The 22,406-nt window shown below is 36.6% G+C and overlaps 1 protein-coding gene across 5 annotated transcripts in view; it reads left to right on the top strand.

The window, feature by feature from the left end:
- The first annotated feature begins 13,686 nt into the window (after positions 1 to 13,686).
- The window catches only part of ING3 (inhibitor of growth family member 3), a 28,295-nt gene continuing 19,575 nt past the window's right edge, over positions 13,687 to 22,406 (top strand). For 2 of the 5 annotated variants that reach the window (XR_645351.2, XM_003896507.5), the window contains exons 1-4: positions 13,687 to 13,859; positions 14,099 to 14,170; positions 16,242 to 16,342; positions 18,558 to 18,623. Coding sequence is in view for 4 of the 5 variants with exons in the window: in XM_003896507.5 (XP_003896556.1) it covers positions 13,832 to 13,859; positions 14,099 to 14,170; positions 16,242 to 16,342; positions 18,558 to 18,623 (267 nt within the window). In the remaining variant the exon portion in view is untranslated. Of the gene's footprint in view, positions 13,860 to 14,098; positions 14,171 to 16,241; positions 16,343 to 18,557; positions 18,624 to 18,942; positions 19,974 to 22,406 lie in introns of those variants that run through there. The other 3 variants (XM_009203761.2, XM_009203760.2, XM_021936204.2) reach the window with 3 other exon arrangements.

Here is a 22,406-nt window from a genome sequence, read left to right as displayed (position 1 = left end):
GGGTGTTGAAGTTTTAAATAGGGTCGCTAGAGAAAATCTTACTTAGAAGGACGTAATTTGACTGATATCCATAGAGTCATAGGGGAGAAAGCAAGTTGTGAGACATATCTGGAGGAAACAGCTGACAGAAAGGTCCTTAGGTAGACACCTGCCTGGTGTGTTCAAGGAAAAATAAGGAGGTTGTCATGGCTATAGTGCAGTGAATGAGGTGGAGTAGAAGAAAATGACAACAGAGAGATCACAGGAAGTCAGGTCATTTGGGGCCTTGTGGGCCATTGTAAGGACTGTGGCTTTTGTTGTGACTTAAACGGTAAACCACTGGAGGGTTGTGAGGAGAGGTGAAAGGTCATTTGACGTACCTTTTAGGAGGATAACTATGCACTAGTCATGTAGAGAATGGACAGTAAAGAGGAAGGGGAAGAGGGAGGCAGGGAGACCAGTTTAGCACACTACTACAATCATACAGAGAGATTATGGTAGATTTGTCCAGTGTGGACTAGGCAGATAATCTTCAAGGTTTAATGGTAGCATTGTTCTCTCCGGTATTCCTGAAATGTGTTATCACTTGAGAATTGGATAGTGCTAGAAGGATAAAGTGATTTCCACTGGCCCTTTCCTAGTATTGTTCCAAAGCAGAGATTCTCCCAATTGTGCAGTACGTTAATATCTATTTCAACATTACATTAAGGAACCGATGAATTATCAAAGACTGAGTTCAGAGGGGTAGTAGGTGTACTATGAGGCAGAGTTCCTTGAAAACTACATCACTCACACGAATCCCAAAAGTACCTACATTCATCTGTGAACTGTAGAATTCTCTGTACTCAGGAAGCAACAATTAGTTAAGGGCAGTATCCAATAGTCTCAGAAAAGGTAGGTATATTTCACCTAAGCGCAAATTGTATCTTTGGAGAAGGCTAGAAAAAAAAATAATGGCATGGACTTACAATGATGCAAGGTCCCTTTTCAAGTGCATCAATCTCCCCATCATTAAAGGGAATCTAGATGTGTAAACTAATTCAGGTCTCAGAATCTAATATGGTGGTTCCAATTAAGATCCTGTTCTCCAGACCTCGAGTTTTTGGTTAGAGAGAATAAAGACAACCTTCGTGTGTTGTCCATCTACTAATTTATATGAACCTGATTAACATTCAGCCATGCATCACTGAGCTTTATTGAAGGTCAGATCATTCAGATTAACACTCAGGCCACAGAGATATTAAGAGGACTAAGCCCATTTGCCCCTGTAGTTAAATGTGGCTATTTCACCCATGCTATCTTGGATCCTAGCATGCCTGCTGCAATCAAAGAGTTCATATCAACTGCAGCATCTTCTACCAGCCTCCTTAGCCTACAAAGAATGTTCTCCCAGAACATTTTTTAAAGTTACTGATGTTGTGCTCAAAATACATTTCCCAGTGTCTTGATAAAGGGAAAGTCTTCAGACATACTCAGCAGATATGATTAGGAGGAGGGTGAAAGAAGAGCATTTTATAAATTCATTCCAAGCTTCCTATCTCCCTAAGTCTTGCATTCATCTCTTCAAGAAATTTTTGGCACCTCAATCCATTAAATGTAGGCCACCGTTAAATACTTATTTAGTCAACTAGTCAAACAGAACTGCTTCCAACTGCTTAAGCCTACAAGAATCAGATTCACTGGCATATGCCCCAACATGGAAAAATTCAGCCTAACCTGAAATTGTTTCTCCTGTCTTAGTTGAGCATCTTCACAATGCATTTACAATTTCATTCTCCCGTGTTTTTTTTGCTGATACAAGTTAGCAAATCTTGTATATGTGGGTGCATTAACCTTTTCGTCTTAAGTTTGACTTTGTATTTGGCCTTCTCTATAAAAAAAAAACAAACAACAACAACAACAAAAAAACCAACAGGTGTTTTTATTTATGGCAGTGTAAGCTCAGAAATATTTGAAGATCTGAGTCTTCTGAAACCTCTCATAGGACCACATTTCTGTTCTTCATGCCCTGAACTTTCATGGAAAAAAAAAAAAAAAAAAGCATTGTGTTCACATAAGATATATGGTAGGGCTGTGAATTTTTCTGATGCTACAGTCCTACAACCCATAGGATCTAGTTTGAAGTTTACTGGTTGCAACACATTATTATTTTTTTGTCACAGTCAGACAAAAATTTTGGGAATGCATTGAGAAAACAGTTTAGTTTTCCACTGTTATTTTTTAATTTATTCAGCACAATGTTAAAAGCAAACACCTGATCTGGAATTCTTCACAGCCTTCACACTTGAGGACAACATAACTGATACCTAAATCAGACAAGGCAAAGACTAGAAAACTACAAGCCAATAATCAATAATCCTCATGAGCATAGACACAAAAAATCCTCAAAATATTGGCAACTCAAATCCATTAATATATAAAAAGTATTACTATAGTATAACCAAGTGGGGTTTACCCCCAGAAACACAAAGTTGGCTTAGTCATCAAAAATCAATCAGTAAAATGTACCACCTAATCAGAATAAAGGAGAAAAATCATATGCAATATCATGAAATTTAGGTAAAGCATTTGACAAAATTCAACACCAATTATTTATTTACTTTTTTTTCTTTGAGACAACGGAGTAGATGGCATGATTGAGAATTACAAGGTAACTGAGGATGTAATATAAGAAAAACAGAGAAATTATACACTACAAAAACAGAGGGAAAATGAGTAATAATTAATGGTCCCAATATAAAACAAGGTAAAAAGTGGCATGATTTTGAGCATGTGATGGAGTGTCATAAAATGGTGCTCAAAACATTTTTCTTCAATTGCCCCACAGTTGTAATATTAAACCCCCAGAAGAAAAGGTTCTTTGCCTTAGTATTAAAAAAATTATATCGTCATAGCGATATAAATGTTACTTATTTCTAACGTTTTAGAGTTATCCTACAGACATCCCAATAAAGACTCCGGGGTAATCTTATTACAGAGCAGAACATATTAACAAACATGACAATGTAAAAGGATAGCTAAAGGAGGTAGAAAATTGAAGGGGAGGAGATAAAGATAGGAAAAAAGTTAGGCGTTCTAATAACTTTATCTTCTGAGGAAGAGTCAAGACAGCCTGTCTCAAAATGATGGAGTTAAGGTTGTGTTAGAGTTAGGAGTAGGATTATACACACATAATTAACATTAAAATTGTAACCAATAAAATATCAAATCATTAAAGTTATATTTCAGACCATGCAAACAAGGAGGAAGTGTAAGTGTTGTATATTGTCATATTTTGTATAGAAGAAGCAATGTATCTCATCTAAAATTAACAAATTAAGACCTTTATAAACACATAATTTTGACTTCTGCAGGCCACCGTCAGAAGAATGTAAAACAGAAATAGTAATTACCTCCAGGGAACGGAAGGGAGATGAGGACGAATAGGGCAGGAGTCTGTTGCCTTTTACCACAACCTCTTTTACGCTATTACTTTGTTACTACATTCATGTACTACTCTGAAAAATATCTATCATGTGTCAATTCTTAATTTTATAATAAAATTGGGGGGACAACTAAATGACCACTTAGAATATAAGTATTTCAGATTACTGGTCTTTCATTTTACCATGATATTTGTTACTATAAATATAATATTTTTTAAAAACAGAGTCAGGGTAATAGTACTGCATTTTTAAAAATGGTCTATCAAACTACCTCTAACTTTTTGTTTTTTCTGATGAGTTTTTAAGTTGGAAAACAGACTAAGGATGCACTTTAGAAGTTCTTTAAGCACATAGAGTACTAACATAAGGAGACTAAATGCCTCTGAATTTCATGAAATCAACTACAAAAGAACATATGTTTATAGTAAAGAGTATTGGGTCAAGCAGTACAAAAATAAAGATTATAAAATACTAGAACAGGCTACCAATAAAACTGTGATCAACTATACATTAATATTAGGTGATATATTTTATTTTCTCAATATTTATATACAATTGGTTTTTTTCCCCCCCCAAAAAAGGTAAAACATTGGAGATATCAGTACTCAGGATATACATTAAGAAGGTAAAAAAGTCATGGTTCCTATATCTGTGGAACTTGTATTTTAAAATCTTCAATACATCTTTGCATAAAATGTGTTTTTTCCTAAAACATACAAAATTATTTTCTTTTGCTTTATTGTTTTGCATCTGCTATTATTTTTGTTTTAGGAATTAGAGAAGTAGAAAAAGAAAAAAATCTATGGAGGACAAATGATAATGTAACACAAAAATTTGTTTATCACTGCCCTCTACTGTACAATTTTCTCAAACCGACACTGATTAAGGAAATGACAATGTGACTAAAAGGCACAAAACACTAACCCAAGAATGTTGAGTATTCTTCAGCTATAGTATCTATCTGCAGCAGAGTTTCTTAATCTCATCATTATTGACATTCTGGGTCCCGATAATTATTTGTTGCAGATGGCTGCACTGTGTATTGTAAGACATTTTGGCAGCGTCTCTGGCCTCTACTTACAAGATGCCAGTAGTACTTCCCCAAGTCATGACAACTAAAATATCTTCAGATATTGCCAAATATCCACTGAAGGGCAAAATCACTCCTGGTTGAGAACCATTGAGCTACAGGTTAGCAGTTCTATCTGTAATTCGGTTTATTTACAAATCAAAGCCCTAAGCATTGAACAATGTTACCTGTTCCCATGGATCCACTTATAAGCTATATCTGGATGGCATACAGAATTACTTGTTTACTCCGTCAATTTAGTTCTAAAAACACACCCTCACATGTTGAACTAGATGACTAAGCTACTCAATAGATACCAAAACACTGATGATGCTATCCCTCTTAGTATCATCTTCTCCTGCCATCAGCACACAATCATCCCAGGGTGAGTGAGTATGTGCAAGAAACAGGACTTCACTTGGCATCCAAAACAGACTCCTCTCTCTACATTTACTTAATTCCAAAACCTGAATTATGCTGTTTCTGCTACCTCAGATGACCTTAACCTAGCATTCTGAATGTTGTCCCATGTTCCAGGATTTGTCTTGGCAAGTAATTCTTTCCTCCACATGTTTTTAACCTCATTTCCTATTTGTGTATCTGCTTCCCCCAGATCCCTGACCTTTATGCATCTGACCCAAGGTCGGTAATGGGACTCAGAATCCTAAATGCTTCATTTGCTTAATGACCTGGCTTCGTATTTTGACACTTGGACACCATCTGGACCCTGACAGCAATATTAACCCAGCATGAAAGTCTTTTGAGAATAAAATAGTTTTGAGAATAGTTGCAAAAATATTGGACCAACGTTTTTAGAACTTAAAGAAATTTCGAGACACAAAACACCACATAGGTTGTCAATCTCATTGCTTTCATTTTGTGTGTGTGTGCGCACAATATATTTCTGATTATAAAATAATTTTAAAGTTTGAAAAATATAGAAGTAGATAAAATACAATCACCTGAAATTCCATCATTCAGAAATATCTATTGTTAACTTTCAAAATGTAAACTGAAGTCTAAAGTATAAATATGTCTGTATGTACCCATGTATCCACATACTTTTTTTTTCAAAAGTACTATCATATTCCACACAGCGTTGTGACCCATGTTTTACTTCATAATGTATCCAGGAATGATATCCAAAATAATTACCAAATCACATAGCAGAGGCTGGCCTCATTGAAGCAAAGTTCTGCGGTGCATGTTTTAACTCTATGGGAGCTACGTAATAAGAGGCCCAAAAAGTCTCGTAGGAAGGGTCAGGGCAGACAGGGTGATATGAGACACTGCAGTGGCTCAGAGGAGCTGCTATTTAGAAGCATTTCCACATTTTAACAACTGATTAGGGTTGTACCAGTGTAAATATTCTGATTAGCATCCCTGTGCATACTGCACATTAATATATAGTTAGTAATCAAAAACATGGTATTTAATGACTACAAAGTCTGACCTGTAGATATTTTATGTATTGAATCTTTATATTGCTATCACTTTTTCCTTTTGCTGAATCAATATGATTATCCATTAAAAAAACTCTACCATAACTCAATAAAATTTATGTAACTTCCTCTTGATGAATCTAGTCCCTTCCTCAAAATTTCACCACATCATAGCATCTAATACATTATGTTTAAATCATTTCCTGAATCATCTATTTCTCTTAAAAAGTTATATGTTTTGCAAGAACAGGGACTGTGTCTTGGTCATGTTGTGCATTATTAGTATGTGTTGTTCAGTAAATATTTACTGAAATAAACTGTAGTAATACTATTTCTCAAATTCCCTAGATGTCTTATTTATTATGCTATATTAATATTTACAACTTCAAAGAGTTTTTAAAAATATAGAGCTTCAAGAATTACCATATTACTTTCAATTTCCCTCTGCCTCTCCTTTTAGGTTAGCCTAATTAAAAATCGCTATGAAGGGGGTTGACCTACTTCTGTATTTGAGAATTCTTCAAAGAATTCTATTTAGAATATTCTTCTCAGCATTCCAGTCCAGCTACTTGAATGACAATTGGAATCCCATTTTCTTCAAAGAGCTTAATGGTTAACAATCATGACAACTTTATGTTGCCCTCTCTATTCTGAACTTGGAATCTTATGAACTTCTGCTTAATACTCATGCATTCGTTCATTCAATAATTTATCACATCTTTATTGAACTCACATTACCTGCCAGATCTGTGGATCAACAGATGAATAAAACATGGTTTCTGCCCTTGAAAAATTCCAAATGAGTCGGAAAGGCAGGCTCTAGACCACGATGTGGTAAGTCTCATAAGATATTCATGGACAGAGTGTAAAAAAGCACTGTATTGTCATACTTCTACACTTTATTTCCTCAATGGCAAGAATACCCTAACCTACTTTACAAAAATACTTTTTACCCTGCTAGCAAAATAAATATTCCTAAGACTCTACTGATTTGGATTCATTGAAGACAAGGTAAAAAATAAAAAATAAGAAAAAAGCTAAAATTTTCGAAACACCACTTCTTGTCAGTATCATAGAGTACCTGTGTGATACTAGAGAGCAGACAAGGAAAATCTTTGGAGCATTTCCAGCAGTGTAAAAAGTCCTTATAGTCACTGAAATATTCTCATATTGTGTTACAAAGAGAAGATGGTTGGTAATTTATATTCACATTACCAGTCTCACAAAAATGAATGCTAGAGAGTCTAAGTCTTTCAAAATCAAACCCAGGGAAACAGTTAAAGACAATTATGGCATTGTGTATAAATACATTTACACCTGTTTCCTGTGAGAAGTATTTAAATATACTTACCTAGCATATCTGGCACCTGAAGTAGTTAATTTTAACATGCTCCTTCTCTATACAAGAATATTATTTTTCAGAAATAATCATGAAATTAAATGAATAATGATAATGAACAAAATAAATTCAGAAAAGGCAAATTTTCTTTTTCTCAAACTTTATCATATAATCACGCTTGTGGTGAACAATTAACAATTAATAGCATTGAAGAAAAAAGTAATGATTATCTTTAAAATTAGATTTAAGCATTTTTTTTGGAAAGAAACAATGGCCTGTTACACTAATGAGTCACTACATTAAAATGTTATAGCCATTAAATAAAAAACAAGAAGAATAACAATCTTAATACATTTCTATTTTCAAAATATTCAATTCAGTAATGTGTTTCACATTTAAACTAAAATTTGCATTTAGTAAACAAACACAGAGATACTACACCTAGCAGTTCAGTTTCACTGTTTTAAATTTAAAATACAAATAAAAACTCCGAGTGATCATATATAACTGAAAGAACTCAAGTTGTATCTTGTCTTTTATGTCCAATCAACTATTTACATAATGTCTCAGTTATTAAAATTTCACCAAAACTGAAGCTAATGTTTAGACCTTAGACTATCAGAATATTTTTTCCAGGAGAAATATTTCATCACTGACATTGTTTAGAATTGCTGGCTCATGGTGGTAATAAAAAGCAGGCTGTAAAAGTCAGTTTTATTATTGTTTTTAAATCCTCTAACGACAATACATCCCTTTATTTGCCTTCTCTGGGGTGACTGCTTCCACTGTAGTGCCCTTGGCATGGCACTTACTAGATCATTTATCTTTGTACTGTCAATTCTACAAATAATGTTTTTCCTGATTACATTTATGTGCTGGACACTGTGCTAGGTACTCTTAAACACTGTCTCCTTTGAGACTTGTCACAATCCTACAATGCAAGTGTTCTTTCTTACTCTCATTTCATGAATGAAAAAACAATGTAGGGACTCTGAGTAACTTGGCTCAGGTGATATGAGTAAATAACAGAGACAGGAGTCAAACTCAGATATGATTAAAAAGCCCACAACCACCCAATACTACTTTTCTTATTCATGCAACAAATATGAACTTAGTGTCTTCTGCAAGCTTGTAACAGAGCAGTGCGTAAGAAACAATCCCTGTCAGCCAAGGATCAAAGATGAGTTAATCATCTACTTTTCCTAGAGGTGGTCACTCTCCTATTTCTATCATCATAGAAATTTTTATCTACTCAGAAACTTCATCTAAATGTCATCCTAGCATATGTACTCATGTGTGCCTCCACTTTTTTTCCCTATCCTCTCCTTCTGGAACTCCTACGAATCAGGTATTAGAAATTTCAAATTGATTCTCCAATTGTTACATGTTTGTTTTTTGTTTTTTTATTTCTTGTTTGTTCTACTTTCTGGTTTAATTTCATCAGTCGTGACTCCCAGTACTCACATTTGTAGAATTCCTTTTTATTGTATCTGCAATAATTTCTTCACTTCTTCTTTTCTTTCAGGGTTTTGCAATGTTTCAATGCGAGCTCACCATCCACAATTGCTCCTCTCTGTGTCCTAAGATGAGGAACATCCTTAAAGGATATTATTATATATTATTGTATTTGCCTCTCTGGGGGGTCTCTCATCTTTTGCCAGGCCAGACCAATTTTTACTGTCTTGTTTAAAGGGTCTCTGTAGCTTGCGTGCAGTCTGAATTTGGGTTCCACACCCACGCATGGTACAAGTTTGAGGTCTAAATTCCTCTGGGTTGCCTTTTCACCCATGATCTCAGGTGGATGGATAGAAAGCTTTATTATTGTTTCCCCAGGCAAATTCATAGGAGTAACCCTTCCTGATTACTGGTTTATTACAAGATGGTTAGCGTTAGCTCCCTGCAAGCACAGTACCTGAGGCTTGTATCTTTACACAGTCAGAAACCAACAAGTAAAGCCCAAAAACTCTCAAGTTCTTTCAGCTTAACCAACTTTGAGTTTACTCTTATTTCTGGTACCTGGAGATTTCATTCTCTGTTTTAAGTGTTATCCTTACATTTTTTTCCAGAATTTCTATTTGTTTTGAGGGAATGGTTTTGTGATGGCTTTGTATCCAGTAACCCACCATCTATATCAGTATTATCCCTCTATCATCCACTGAATGCATAGAGAGCAGTCCCCTTGGCAAAATCTCCTTAACTATCCTCCCATTAGATACTTGCCTTCTTCCTCTCTCTCCTCTTTTACTCCAGATTCTCCATTACCAACGCCCAGCAACCAGTCCAGGAAATTAGAACGTGCATAAAGAGGTTTCTTTAGTAGGTATTAGGGGAGGGGGGAAAGGCTGAAAACTTCCACAGGTGTTTAAAGGGAAGAATACCATCCTATTGATGCTGCTTATAACCAACCCAGTGAGTGACTCGATGAGTTTCGAATATGTAAAAGTAGGTTTATGTCATGATAGCATTTTACTCTGCTTTCTTCCCACATCACAGGGATGATGCACTGCTTGGTGTAAAGTTTAAAAATTTTCACTTCAAAGTTTTAATAGGTTTCAAGATGGTAGTTTTCTTTGTAAGATAGGAAAGTGTTAGAACCTTAAGACTTCAAGCAAGGGTTCCTCGAGAAACATGCTATGTTAGGGACTTAAATTTCCCCTTGTCTTAGACTCAAAACAGTCATATTCTATATCTACTTTTGAATCCTTTCCCTAAATTTTAATTCCATCTATTTTTATTTACCTAGTAGCCTTAACTGCAGTGTTTTTTATTTTGTTTTGTTTTTTTTAAGACAGTCTGGCTCTGTTGCCCAGGCTACAGTGCAGTGGCGCGATCTCTGCTCACTGCAAGCTACGCCTCCCTGGTTCACGCCATTCTCCTGCCTCTGCCTCCTGAGTAGCTGGGACTATAGGCACCCGCCACCATGCCTGGCTAATTTTTTGTACTTTTAGTAGAGACGGGGTTTCACCATGTTAGCAGGATGGTCTCGATCTGACCTTGTGATCCACACCTCCTTGGCCTCCCAAAGTGCCGAGATTACAGGCGTGAGCCACCGCACATGGCCAACTGCCGTAGTCTTGCACAGCCTTCCTTGCTTCATTTCTCCCTTATATTTAGTATGACAGTGGCAGAATCACACTAGTAGGTGAGATAATCCTAGAGTTCTGGTGGTGTCCAGCCTCAAGAGAAGCAGGGGCACAAGGTAGAGCTAAGAGCAGCGAAAAGGAATATGAGTAACTTAGGAGGACACATATGATATTAATGATGGTAATAGTTGATGTTTATTGAATCATAACATTTACATGGCATTAATATAAGTGTTTTGCATAGATAATACTTCAATCCACACTCCTATGATTCTGCTACTGTTTCTATTTTCCCATTAACAGATCAGGAAACAAAGGGACAGAGTGTTAAAATTACTTTCTCAAGGTTATACAACTAGTGTTAGAGAAACTGACAAAGAAAGGGGGGAAAGGCAAGGAAAAAACTAGATCTTCTCTGGGGGCTCTCACCAGCAGGAGTTTGTGGGCCATGTATTTACTGTCTTGTACTTGTAAGTTTGCCAGTCTCTGTGTCTTTTCATTCCCAATTTCAAATCACAAGAACATGTATCTGATAGGTCCAGCTTTGGTCAATCCCTGATAAATTAATGAGTTTTGATACAGATATGGTCAATCCATATGAGGAGCACTCCCTAGAAAAGCAGTATTGGTTTTAAGTAGGCAGCCACTGGAAAATGGTATCTACTGTATGACCTAATGATGTAAGAAGTTATCACAAGCCTTTGCAAACATAATTTCTGTAGCTCAGCTGATACATGTTCCAACAATAAAAGTTACATTTATTAACTAAAATATACAATGTGTAAGTTTTATTTTTGGTTTCTGTGGAGTGTGTATTTATACTGACTGAATTGGGAACCATTTATTATCTCATTTCCCTTAATATGGAACACTCCCTGAGGAAGCTCAGTTTACACTGAAATGATGGACTTCTATTTATGATAGCATACCATTTTAGCTACTCTGAAAGAGCCACCTGGCGAAAACAACTAAAAGTGCTAGATTTTAAAAAATACACTGATGAACTAGTAGGAAATTAAGGAATTTTCAGAGGTAATATAAAAGGGGAAAAAGAAGGAAAATGAAAATATCCTGAGAAATAAATGCAAGCCAAAGTAGGCTTTTGTTCAGATACTATCTGTCAAGTTCTGGACACCTAGAGCTCTTGCTTTAATAGCTGTGCAGCATGCCAGGCTCAGAAGATAAACCCAAGTATCAGTTCAAAAGGAAGAGTCTTATAGCAGACAAAAATCTGGGACCCCAATGGACTATACGCTCCATGTAAGGGTAAATGACTTATAAGCCTCATGCACAAAATAGGCCAGTAATGAAACGTGTCTTGGCCTTGGAGCCCAGTAAAGAAAGAAAGAAAAAATTCTCCTCTGAGAATCTGTAACAATTCATTTGGGATAGAGGCCCAAATTCAATCTATCTGTGCAATACAATAAACCTCAAGTGGACAATTTAATCTGGTCCTAGGGTTTATGATGTCTCCAAACAAATTGACAAGCAAATTCTAATGCTCTCCAGGAAAACTCAATTTCAACTCCAGCCTCAAAGAATCCTTATGCTTGTAATCCCAGAAACAGGAATTCAGAGTCCAAAATCACAATCCAACAGGAAATAGGCACCATAAGCAAAAGTGCCCATTTCTGAAGCAATAGCGCAAAAAGGCCCACACATTTTTCAATATTAGGTTTAACAGAAACAAGATACAGACTAAATAATTTGTATAAATTAGAAAATGGCTTGAAAAGAGAACCAAATAGAACTTCTAAACCTGAAAAATTCTGAAAATTCTAAAATAAAACATATAAAAGAAAGATTAAGATAAATAAGAGAATAAAGAGAGTAAGTCTTAACGGAAAAAATGAGAAATAAGCAATACTGAAAAGACAATCGTTGAAAATTTTCTAGAATTGTTGCAAGACACCAATCCTGAAATTTGGGAATCCCCTCAAATCCTAAGCATAATTTTAAAAATTTAAGGAAAGAAAAGGGAATAAGAAAGGAATTTAGACTTAGATCACTGCAAAACTGCAAAAAGACGTCAAAGAGATCTTAAAAGCAACCAGAAGGAGGAAGGATGGGAAAGAGGAAAGGAAGAAAGAAGGAAAAGAAGGGAGAAAAAGATTGAAAGTACTTGATTTTAGATGCAAGTAATGAAAAAATTAACTAGAAACTAAAAAATTCTAATTCTTATTCAGATCGAAGTAAGGTTCCGTTGAGATTCATCATGATTCATCATTCACGACAGGGAAGTTTCCTGCTTAAGATGAGTGAAAACCTTGAGTAAGAGTATGTAATGGAGAAGGAAAGCAGGGAACACACACACACAGTTTCAACTGCAATCTGAAAAACACAAAATGAAAAATAAATTATCAACTAATGACAATTTCCCCAGAAAATCGAAGAGCTAAGAAGAGAGGAAAACAACACCTAGTATTTATTGAATGCAAGAGTTTTTAATAAAAACAATGTAAAAAGAAACTGAGTAGGGACGTACTAACTATATCACAGGAAAACCTTCGCTGGGAGACGTCGCAAAGTAGAAAAAGAACGCCCAAGACAACCAACCTCGAATATGGACTATTTACTCAACATAAAGTTACTGCTATTACAGCCTATTCGAAATGAAGGCTCCATTCGTAATTCATGGCTGCTCACTATGATGATGATTATTATTATTACTATTATTTGTGGGTGCACATTGTATGTATAGATCAATTACATTAGAATGACGATTAGACGGACTGCAAACTACAATACGTAAGTGGCTATTGACACTATTTGTGCATCTTTTAATCTGGGAAATGCATATTCACTCCACAGTCTCAGTTTAAACCATTTCAAAATTAGACATAAGCCAACCAGGTGTCTCTCTTATATTTTAGGAGTGAATAATGAGGATAAATTCCAGCAGAGAGTTCTAGTTTAAGTAACCCAAATTCCCCGAACTTTGCTGATTATTCTAGCGTTTAGAACCTTTGCTATTTGCCTGGCACTTCTTGAAACCCATGACTCACAAACGCCGGGGCATGGAATCACAGCAAAGAACAGGTGAAAAGTTGTTCCTAGTTGTGTTATGCAGGCGCACACAACTCCCGCCATTCTCTGTGCAAAAATCAACAAATAAACAGAGGCACCGCATTTCGGATTCTGTTACGCACTGTTTGCAATGGCGCCTGGTATTGGTAGTTTCTACGAGGGGAGCCGCCAGCGCGCCAACCCTTGCTCAGCAGGAAGAAAACTACATTTCCCACAAAGGCACGGGGGCGAACACCGGCCGGCTTACGTCATTCCTTTAACCAACCAATAGCAGTTCCGGGCGGCAGTGAGGCAAGCGCCGTCAGGCGCCAAAGTGGTTTTTTTTTTTTTCTCTTTTTTTTTTTTTGCCGGAGTCGAGCGGGTGCTGCTAGCGGAGGCGCCATATTGGAAGGGACAAAACTCCGGCGACAGCGAGTGACACAAATAAACCCCTGGACCCCCTTGTTCCCTCAGCTCTAAGGGCCGCGATGTTGTACCTAGAAGACTATCTGGAAAGTGAGTGCGCGGCGCTGGCGGCGGCCGCCGGTGGGACCTGCGGGAGGGCAAGAGCGCGAGTGGACGGGCAGCGAGATGGCGGGAGGGAGGGGGCGGCGGGGGATGTTTCTCTCTCACGGTAACTGGCAGCCTCGTTGTGGGCTGCCGGCCCCCTCGACCCCCCTGACGCACGCGCGCAGTGACGTAAGCGCGTATTTCGCCGTTGGCCCCGCCCCTCTGACGGACTCTCCCTTTGACAGTGATTGAGCAGCTTCCTATGGATCTGCGGGACCGCTTCACGGAAATGCGCGAGATGGACCTGCAGGTGCAGAGTAAGTCGGCGCGTCTGCTCTTCATGTTGGCTGCGCGCGTTCAGTGCCAGACTTGCTTTTCATCACTGCTAGCGCCTAATGCTCTTTCACTGTCCTCTGGCTCACTCCGCTGGTGCATAAGGAGTTGTCAAAAAGAACTGGCAGCCCTGAATCTCGCGTTTTCCTTCCCTCCCATGCTACTTTTTTCTGGCTTTTGCAAGAGGAGGCGGCATTGGGACAGGTGTATTCCTTTCTAGAATGTAGGATTGTGCAAAAAATATTTCTCTACCGTCATTGAGATAGTTATCTATGTTTCAGTGCACGTCAGCATAATAAATGTTGAGATGTTGTCTTGAGCCTTTTCGTATCGAACTTAGATTTCAGCATTTATACTTATTTTAAAGTTCATCCTATTCAGTTTTTCAAGAGTGGAGAGCATAGAAGCACAGGTTATATATAGCTCTTTAGAGACCCTGGCGAATGTCAAATTTTGAAAACTTCGTTACACATTATAAGATACATTTTAAATTGTAACAGAATCGTCATTTTCTTGGTTAAAATGAGTGACAGAAATTAGATTTCACTGTAAAGTTTCTTATGTGCTGTACTAAAAATTTTAGCAGTTAGTGAACATTTATTTTTCTTTCAGTGATAGCTTGGTAGTCTCTGTGACTTTTTCCCCAAATTAACTTTGCTCTTTCGTAGGGCAAGGACTATAAATAGGTGGCTTAGGGACCACTTGCTGCAGCTGAGAACCTGTCCTTTTCACTGCCCCTGTCTTCTCTGCCCATGACCACACACCCACTTCTATACCCTTTGTTTATGGGTATATTTTTCCAGTAAGTTTCAGGTGGCACATAATAAAAAGTGGTGGCATGGAAGCCACCTTCTGTTCAGTGGATTGTGGTATGAAGTATGAATTGTGTGTGTGGTTCTCCAGCTATCTCACAAATTCATTTTAATTTTAGTGTAGTCGAAATGCTAAAGATTTGCTGAAGAAGTATTTTCTGCAGGACTGAGCATAGACATGGATGTCAGATAGATCTGAGTTTGTTTTAGGGCTTTACTAATTTACTCATTGACTCTGACTGTATTACCACTTGTGTGGGGCTTTCATTGTCTATAAAAAGAGAATCATCTAAGGATTTAAAATATTACGGATGGATTAGAATTTATAGTATCTGATACAAAGTAGGCATTAAATAAAGGGTAACTTATTTTAAATTTATTTTTATATTTTGTTTAAAATTTTAAATTCTCATAATTTGGGCTTACAGAATACATATTACAGGGTTTTTAAACGTGCATTTCTTTACAGTAACGAATTTTCTGAAGTTAATAGATATTATGGATTAACAGAACAGTGTGCCAAATAAATTCAGAAATGCTTATTTAAACAAAGGAAGATACTGAAAATTAACCATAGTACTTCACAGAGTCTTTAAAAGGCTATTGTGGACTGAAAATCTCCAAAAGAAGTATGCTATGAAAAGATTTTTCTCAACTTACGTAACAACAGAATCCTTTTTATTAATTTTTCCTTTTTTTTAAGCAGACATCCAATGAGATGATTAGTCTTAGCACTTAATTTGGGGAAAATTTATCTAGAATTAATGTTTAAATGATTGCACCTACTACTTTCAGTTGGGATATGACATGATGAGATGTTTAATGCCATATACCAAATCTTTTTATCACTTTTTCTTGTTAAAAGAAATGTGAAGATTATCTAATGGTGTTTTCATTGTGTTTGGTACATTTGTCTGATTAACACCTATAGCTTTTGACCCCAAGGCTGTATTGCTCAAAATTATAGGATAGAGCCGATCTACTTTGTTGACTCTACTTTGGCTATTGGAAAAAATTTTGAAATAACAAAAACAAAAATAATCTGTCAATAAGGAAAATTGTAACTTTTTAAAGGAAGGTAATTGAGGCTTTATATATTTACATAATCAAAGCATAACATATTTAAGTTACTGGCAAAGTGAAAGAGTATATATTGTCAGATTTTTTTCCCTCCCTAAATCAAACCATGTATATTTAGTATATGAATTTGGTCATTTAATATGATTTTTTTATTATGTCATAGATGCAATGGATCAACTAGAACAAAGAGTCAGTGAATTCTTTATGAATGCAAAGAAAAATAAACCTGAATGGAGAGAAGAACAAATGGCATCCATCAAAAAAGTATGTGCGACACTTTGGATAATTTATCAAGAAATATTGGGACCCTCTGAAAAAGATATTTCAAAATTAAATAGTGATCTGGATATCAAAATAAGGGAATATTATCAATGACTCTTTAGAATGTAAATAATTTAGTGTGGTTTAGAGCTTCAGATAGCGATTTTTAGTCATTAAAGCATTTTGGTAATTAAAAATATTGTTTCAATAATTAGTGACTATTAGAAAGTGACAGACCATTTAAAAGTTACATTTTTTTCTATTTGTTTTATTCTAGTTGTGTATAATTAAAGTTGAGTCATTTCCAGAGATGGAGTACTGTATTCCAGTTTTGTCCACAAACTAGCGTAAATAAACATCAGCAGACCTTGAAGAATATTTTATATATTGCTAGGTACCTGAATTAGTGGGCCCACAGAAGAACAAAATCTTAAAAGTTAGAAGGAACTTAAGAAAGCCTTTTAGTTAAAAACTCCAAATTTGCACGTGAATTGGTCTGGAAACATAGAATTCTTTGAGGTTTTGTTAGTTTTATAGTGGTTATAGCTCTCTTCCAGAACTGAGTGAGTATACACTCACATCTCAAAGTTTGCTTTACAAATATGATCCAGTTCATTCCGGGATGGATACATTTGAAGAACAACTGAAAAAGACTTGAGTTTGGTCATGACTCTGCTATTTAGCTGTGTGACATTAAATCTTGATATTTCTGAGTAATAATGCCTTCCGAAACCCAGTGTTCATAGAATTGTTCAAGGATCAACTAAGAGGCCGGACCTGGTGCCTCACACCCATAATCCTAGCACTTTGGGAGGCTGAGGCGGGTGGATAACCTGAGGTCAGGAGTTTGAGACCAGCTTAGCCAACCTGGTGAAACCCTGTCTCTACTAAAAATACAAAAATTAGCCAGGCATGGTAGTGGGTGCCTGGGATCCCAGCTACTTGAGAAACTGAGGCAGGAGAATCACTTGAACCCGGGAGGTGGAGGTTGCAGTGAGCCTAGATCGTGCCACTGCACTACAGCCTGGGCAACAGAGTGACAGAGTAAGACTCTGTCTCAAAAAAAAAAAAAAAAAAAAAAACCAAAAAAAGGGGATCAATTAAAAAAGAAATTTGGAAACTACAAATTGAGTAGTAATGTTGTTATTTATTCTACCACATGGAGGGAAGATTATTTCTGTTAGGGGAAAAAAAAAAATGATACTCTATAACAGAAGTGGTCCTAGCTTGGAAGAAACCTGGAGGGACATGTATTTGTGAGTATAGACATGATATAGCCACATCCCAAAGTCACTAATCATCTCTTTAACCTAATAAATTTTTGGTGGAGTGCACCTTGAGTATACCCTGAAAAGTCTAGTACCCCATGGAAATTCATAGTATCATCTTCTTTCCCCCTCTTTTTTAAAAAAATAATTTAATAAGTTGAGGCAAAATCTAAAATATAGATTGAGTTGTATGAATATATACCTATTTTAAAGTGGGAGTTATAGAACAACTGGAAAATAGGGAAATGCAGATCAGAATCCTTTCAATAGCTGAACTTTAACAAATTTTTTTTAATGGAATGCAAATGTACTCTACAACTTAGATAAATTTTAGTTAACTTTTTATTTTAAATACTGTTCGTTAACTCATATAACTTTTTCTAGACTTACGATGGCATTTGCTTTTAATTATATCCTTTCTAGAAATTCTGAACATCTCCCTTTTACTCTTGGCCATTGTGCATAAAATCTAACCCTTTTCCATCCACCCTATTTCTAACAGGTTTTTGTTTTGTTTTGTTTTTTGTTTTTTTGAGACAGAGTCTCGCTCTGTTGTCCAGGCCAGAGTGCAGTGGCCCAATCTTAGCTCACTGCAACCTCTGGCTCCTGGGTTCAAGCAATTCTTGTGCCTCAGCCTCCTGAGTAGCTGGGATTACAGGCGCCCACCACCATGCCCGGCTAATTTTTGTATTTTTAGTAGTGATGGGTTTTTGCCATGTTGGCCAGGCTGGTCTTGAACTCCTGACCTCAAGTCATCCGTCCTCCTTGGCCTCCCAAAGTGTTGGGATTACAGGCATGAGCCACCATTCCTGGCCTCTAACAGGTTTTTTATTACTAAGGTAGGATGACTGTGGTAACAAGGTATGATAATGAAAATGCAGTTTTATGTCCTGCATACGAATATTTTTAAAGAATTAATTTATTTTTGAAATGAAAATGTTTTCATTCAGGACTACTATAAAGCTTTGGAAGATGCAGATGAGAAGGTTCAGTTGGCAAACCAGATATATGACTTGGTAAGTAAAAGTAATGTGCATACTGTGTCATAAGTACTTGGATAATAGATTATGTCTTAAATTGTATTGGCTTAAATGTAGTAGGAGGAAGCAACTAAAACTGAAGTATTGCTCTCTTGATCACATCTAATTTGACATTTCAGTGTCCATTATTTTATGGTTTCTTTGTGGAAAAGTCAGAGTCCACAGTGTTAGTGAATGTGGTGAGAACTGTACATTTTAGCAGGTCTACACTGCGGTAAGGTGGTTTCTGATGTTAGATATTTTTTAAACGAGAATTAACGTTTAACTTTATTTTCCTAATCCTTGTCTTCTTAAGGTAGTGTGTTTACTTACCTCACACATCATTTTGAGATTGTTTCTGTGGTAAAATACACCTGAGAAGACTGCCTTGACAAGAGTTGTTGGTAGTCTGGTTGAAATGAAGAAGAATCATTTGAATCAGTGTTTATGTGAGTGATGTTAATAGATAGTATGTAACAGCTGTGTCAGTTGTTTACGCAATACAAGATGACAAACTTCAAACAAGATTCTTTTTTTACAGCAGCAGTTCTAAAAGATTGAAAACACCAAGAAGATAGATAGAATATTCACTATTTCTCATATTGATGCAATTATGGTGTTCTTTTTCATTTGAAACATCTTCTCCTAAAATACATACTTTAAGAAATAGTCATTTCTGTTTTTGCATTAAAGTAAATTAAAGCAGAAAACATGCTCACTTTTGGCTAACTTCAGTGTATAGATTTCATACGCATGTTGTCTTTCCTGGGTACGGATTTATTACTGAACAAGTACGGGTAAATGAAATGTCACTGGTGAGCAAGACACAAGAGAAAAGGTGAACACCACATATGGTGTGAATTGTAAATGCTTGTACCAACCTTGAAAACGTGTCATGTAGAGCCATGGAAAATGTTTAGTTGTTTTTATGCGGTACACACATTTTAATGGCACTAATAACCTGGGCTCTTTTGTTCATACAGTTATTCTGAAAAAATTTCATAAAAGACACTGCCTAAAGATAGGTAGAATAGGCTGTAGCTTGATTTACTGTAGAATGAAAACAAAAAAAGTTCTTAATTGTTTCAGTCTTTAATTATGTCTATAAACTTAGAAAAAGACATTAACATTTGAATCTAGACTGATTTGTTTAGTAACATTCTTCCTCATATTTAATGACTGTATGTATCAGTCCTTATTTAGAGACTGCCTGCCTTTTAATTCATAAAGCTCTTTGGTTCTATTCTTTGTTTTGTTTATTCTTTTGTTGTTTTACTGCTTGTTAGACCTTTACTAAAGATATTTTGTGTATTTAGAAAAAATATAAATATATGCTTTTTAAATATGTGTGTGTGTGTATTCATCTCTTACTTATAAACCACACTGTTCATCCACTCTGTGCCTGAAAAAAGGGAGTTGTACCTGGGTATAATGGAGGAATAAGAAGCAAATACTAGGCCGGGTGCAGTGGCTCACACCTGTAATCCCAGCACTTTGGGAGGCCGAGGTGGACAGATCACGAGGTCAGGAGATGGTGACCATCCTGGCAAACATGGTGAAACCCTGTCTCTACTAAAAATACAAAAAAATTAGCTGGGCGTGGTGGCGGGCGCCTGTAGTCCCAGCTACTCGGGAGGCTGAGGCAGGAGAATGGCATGAACCCAGGAGGCGGAGCTTGCAGTGAGCCGAGATCCGGCCACTGCACTCCAGCCTGGGCGACAGAGCAAGACTCCATCTCAAAAAAAAAAGTAAATACTAGAAATGGCTTTTGTCCTCAAGGTGTCTGTAAACTACTGTAGTGGGGCAGACATACCTGCAAACTAAAATGGAGAACCTATACAGAAACATGTAATAAACATTAACACAGTTGAATATTAAGGGGTGTCTGCTAAAAAACATTGAAGTAAGTCATGCAGAGTTACTTAATGATTTCTTAGAGGATATAGGAAGAGTTTTGAACAGAGTTTGTTTAGAAAGTCAGGGTGCTGAATTAGGTATTGTATTGAGGGGAAAGCATTTCACTCAGAGATAATGACATAAACAGAAGGAAAGTACAAATTCAGAAATTAATTGAGAAGGGATAGATTACCAAGGCTAGAGAGTGAAATTATAAAGGCGAGGTAGTAAATTTAATAAAACATAAGAAGTGTAACCGAAAGCAGGTGTCCATAATGGATCCATGCAGACGTGAGTTCAAACCCTAGCTCAGCCATTTAACTGACACCATGACTTTGGAAAAGTTACTTAATCTTGAATCTCAGTTTCCTGCTGTAAAAAAGCAATATTAATTTATACCTTACTGGAGGGTTTGCATTAAAATACCTATAATGCTATTAGTTTGGCAGATAGTAGGATTTGCTCCTTCTTTGAGAACTCAGTCCAACTCATTTCCTGAACTGGAATTTTCTAGTTTCCTGAAGCCACTGCTTCCCTTTCAACTCTGCCAAGCTGAAGCTGCTGTCTCTCACTCCCCTGGTATCTCTGAGGCTTCTTTTTGTCTTCTTTTTCTTCCCCCACCCCTTTTTTCTGTACCCTCCTTTGCTCTACCCTCTTCCTTTTTATTTATTTTTTCTTTTTCCCTTTCTCCCTCCCTGCCTTTCTTTTTAAATACTTTAATCCTATTTCAGGTGAGCATTATATCCTTAATATAAAAAATCCCTTCTCTTTCAGACTTAGTGATAATCATCTCAGTTGCCCTCTACCTTTTATCACTATAATTTAATGGCTTCTAGGTGAGTCTCAGATTGAAAAACTGGCATCTGGTTCACAGTTCTCTGTTGAAATCATCTTATACTACCTAGCCATCTACTTCTTTGGCTTTTGTAAATACTAATCCACTTCAGTTGCCACAGACTGAACCTGATCATCACTTGGAACTGCCCTACCTGTGATACTTCTTGCATCTACATTTCATTTCTTCCTATTTTATCAGCCCTTTCCTGTTCAGTCAAGAGACTGGTTGAACTCTTGATCTCTTTTCTTATAGGTTCCTTCCACATTGCTGCTGCCTTAGGGCATGTTTTTACTTGCTGCATTTTTGCTTCATCACTTATGCCTTCTCTTTTTAATCTTTAGCCTCTTTTCTTTCTATTGGCTTCTATACCACAGCATTTTAACATGCTCAGGTCTTCCTCATATTTAAAAAGAACCCAGACAATCTAATATAAATCCTGTCGTGACCATGACTCTGCTTTAGCCAGTGTAGTCTGTAGTTTCTCATTCAGACTCTTGGACACTCCCTTACCTTTGATTTATTCCTAAATTTATGGCAATTGGGGTTCTATTTACCAACCCTCTAATTTCATTTCGTAAATTCTTTATTGCCAAATTCATCAGACAGCTTCAAGTCTTTTTAGCTGACAGTATTAGTAAATGTAATGCTTATTGCTATTCATTTTGTCTTGCCATTCTTGATCATGTATTACCATGTGACTGCCTGCTCTGGATGCTCCCACCTTTGTGTCCTTCCTTAGTCTCCTTCTTGGATTCAGCCTATAATGATGGTGTTCCTCAGGGTTCTATCCTTGACCTACGTGGTTTCTTACTCTTCAAGTGGTTCTTACATGAAGGTGATTCTCTTCCCCTCTTCTACCTGCCAAGAGGGCCAGGAAGACCAAATTCCACACACTAAAGACCTGTTCTTTCAAATGCCAGTTTTATCCCCAACCTTTGCACACCACCCAAGTTGAGAAACACTCCTCTATTACCATTCCATGTGTTCTGTTAGTGTTAACAATTATACATTAATTATTCCTTAATTAATCCAAGCCCAAGCTGTTT

This window comes from Papio anubis, chromosome 4 (genome assembly GCF_008728515.1).
Source record: "Papio anubis isolate 15944 chromosome 4, Panubis1.0, whole genome shotgun sequence".
Taxonomy (NCBI): Eukaryota; Metazoa; Chordata; class Mammalia; order Primates; family Cercopithecidae; genus Papio; species Papio anubis.
The sequence above is the reverse complement of the archived record's forward strand: the minus strand, read 5'-3'. Positions and strand labels throughout refer to the sequence as shown.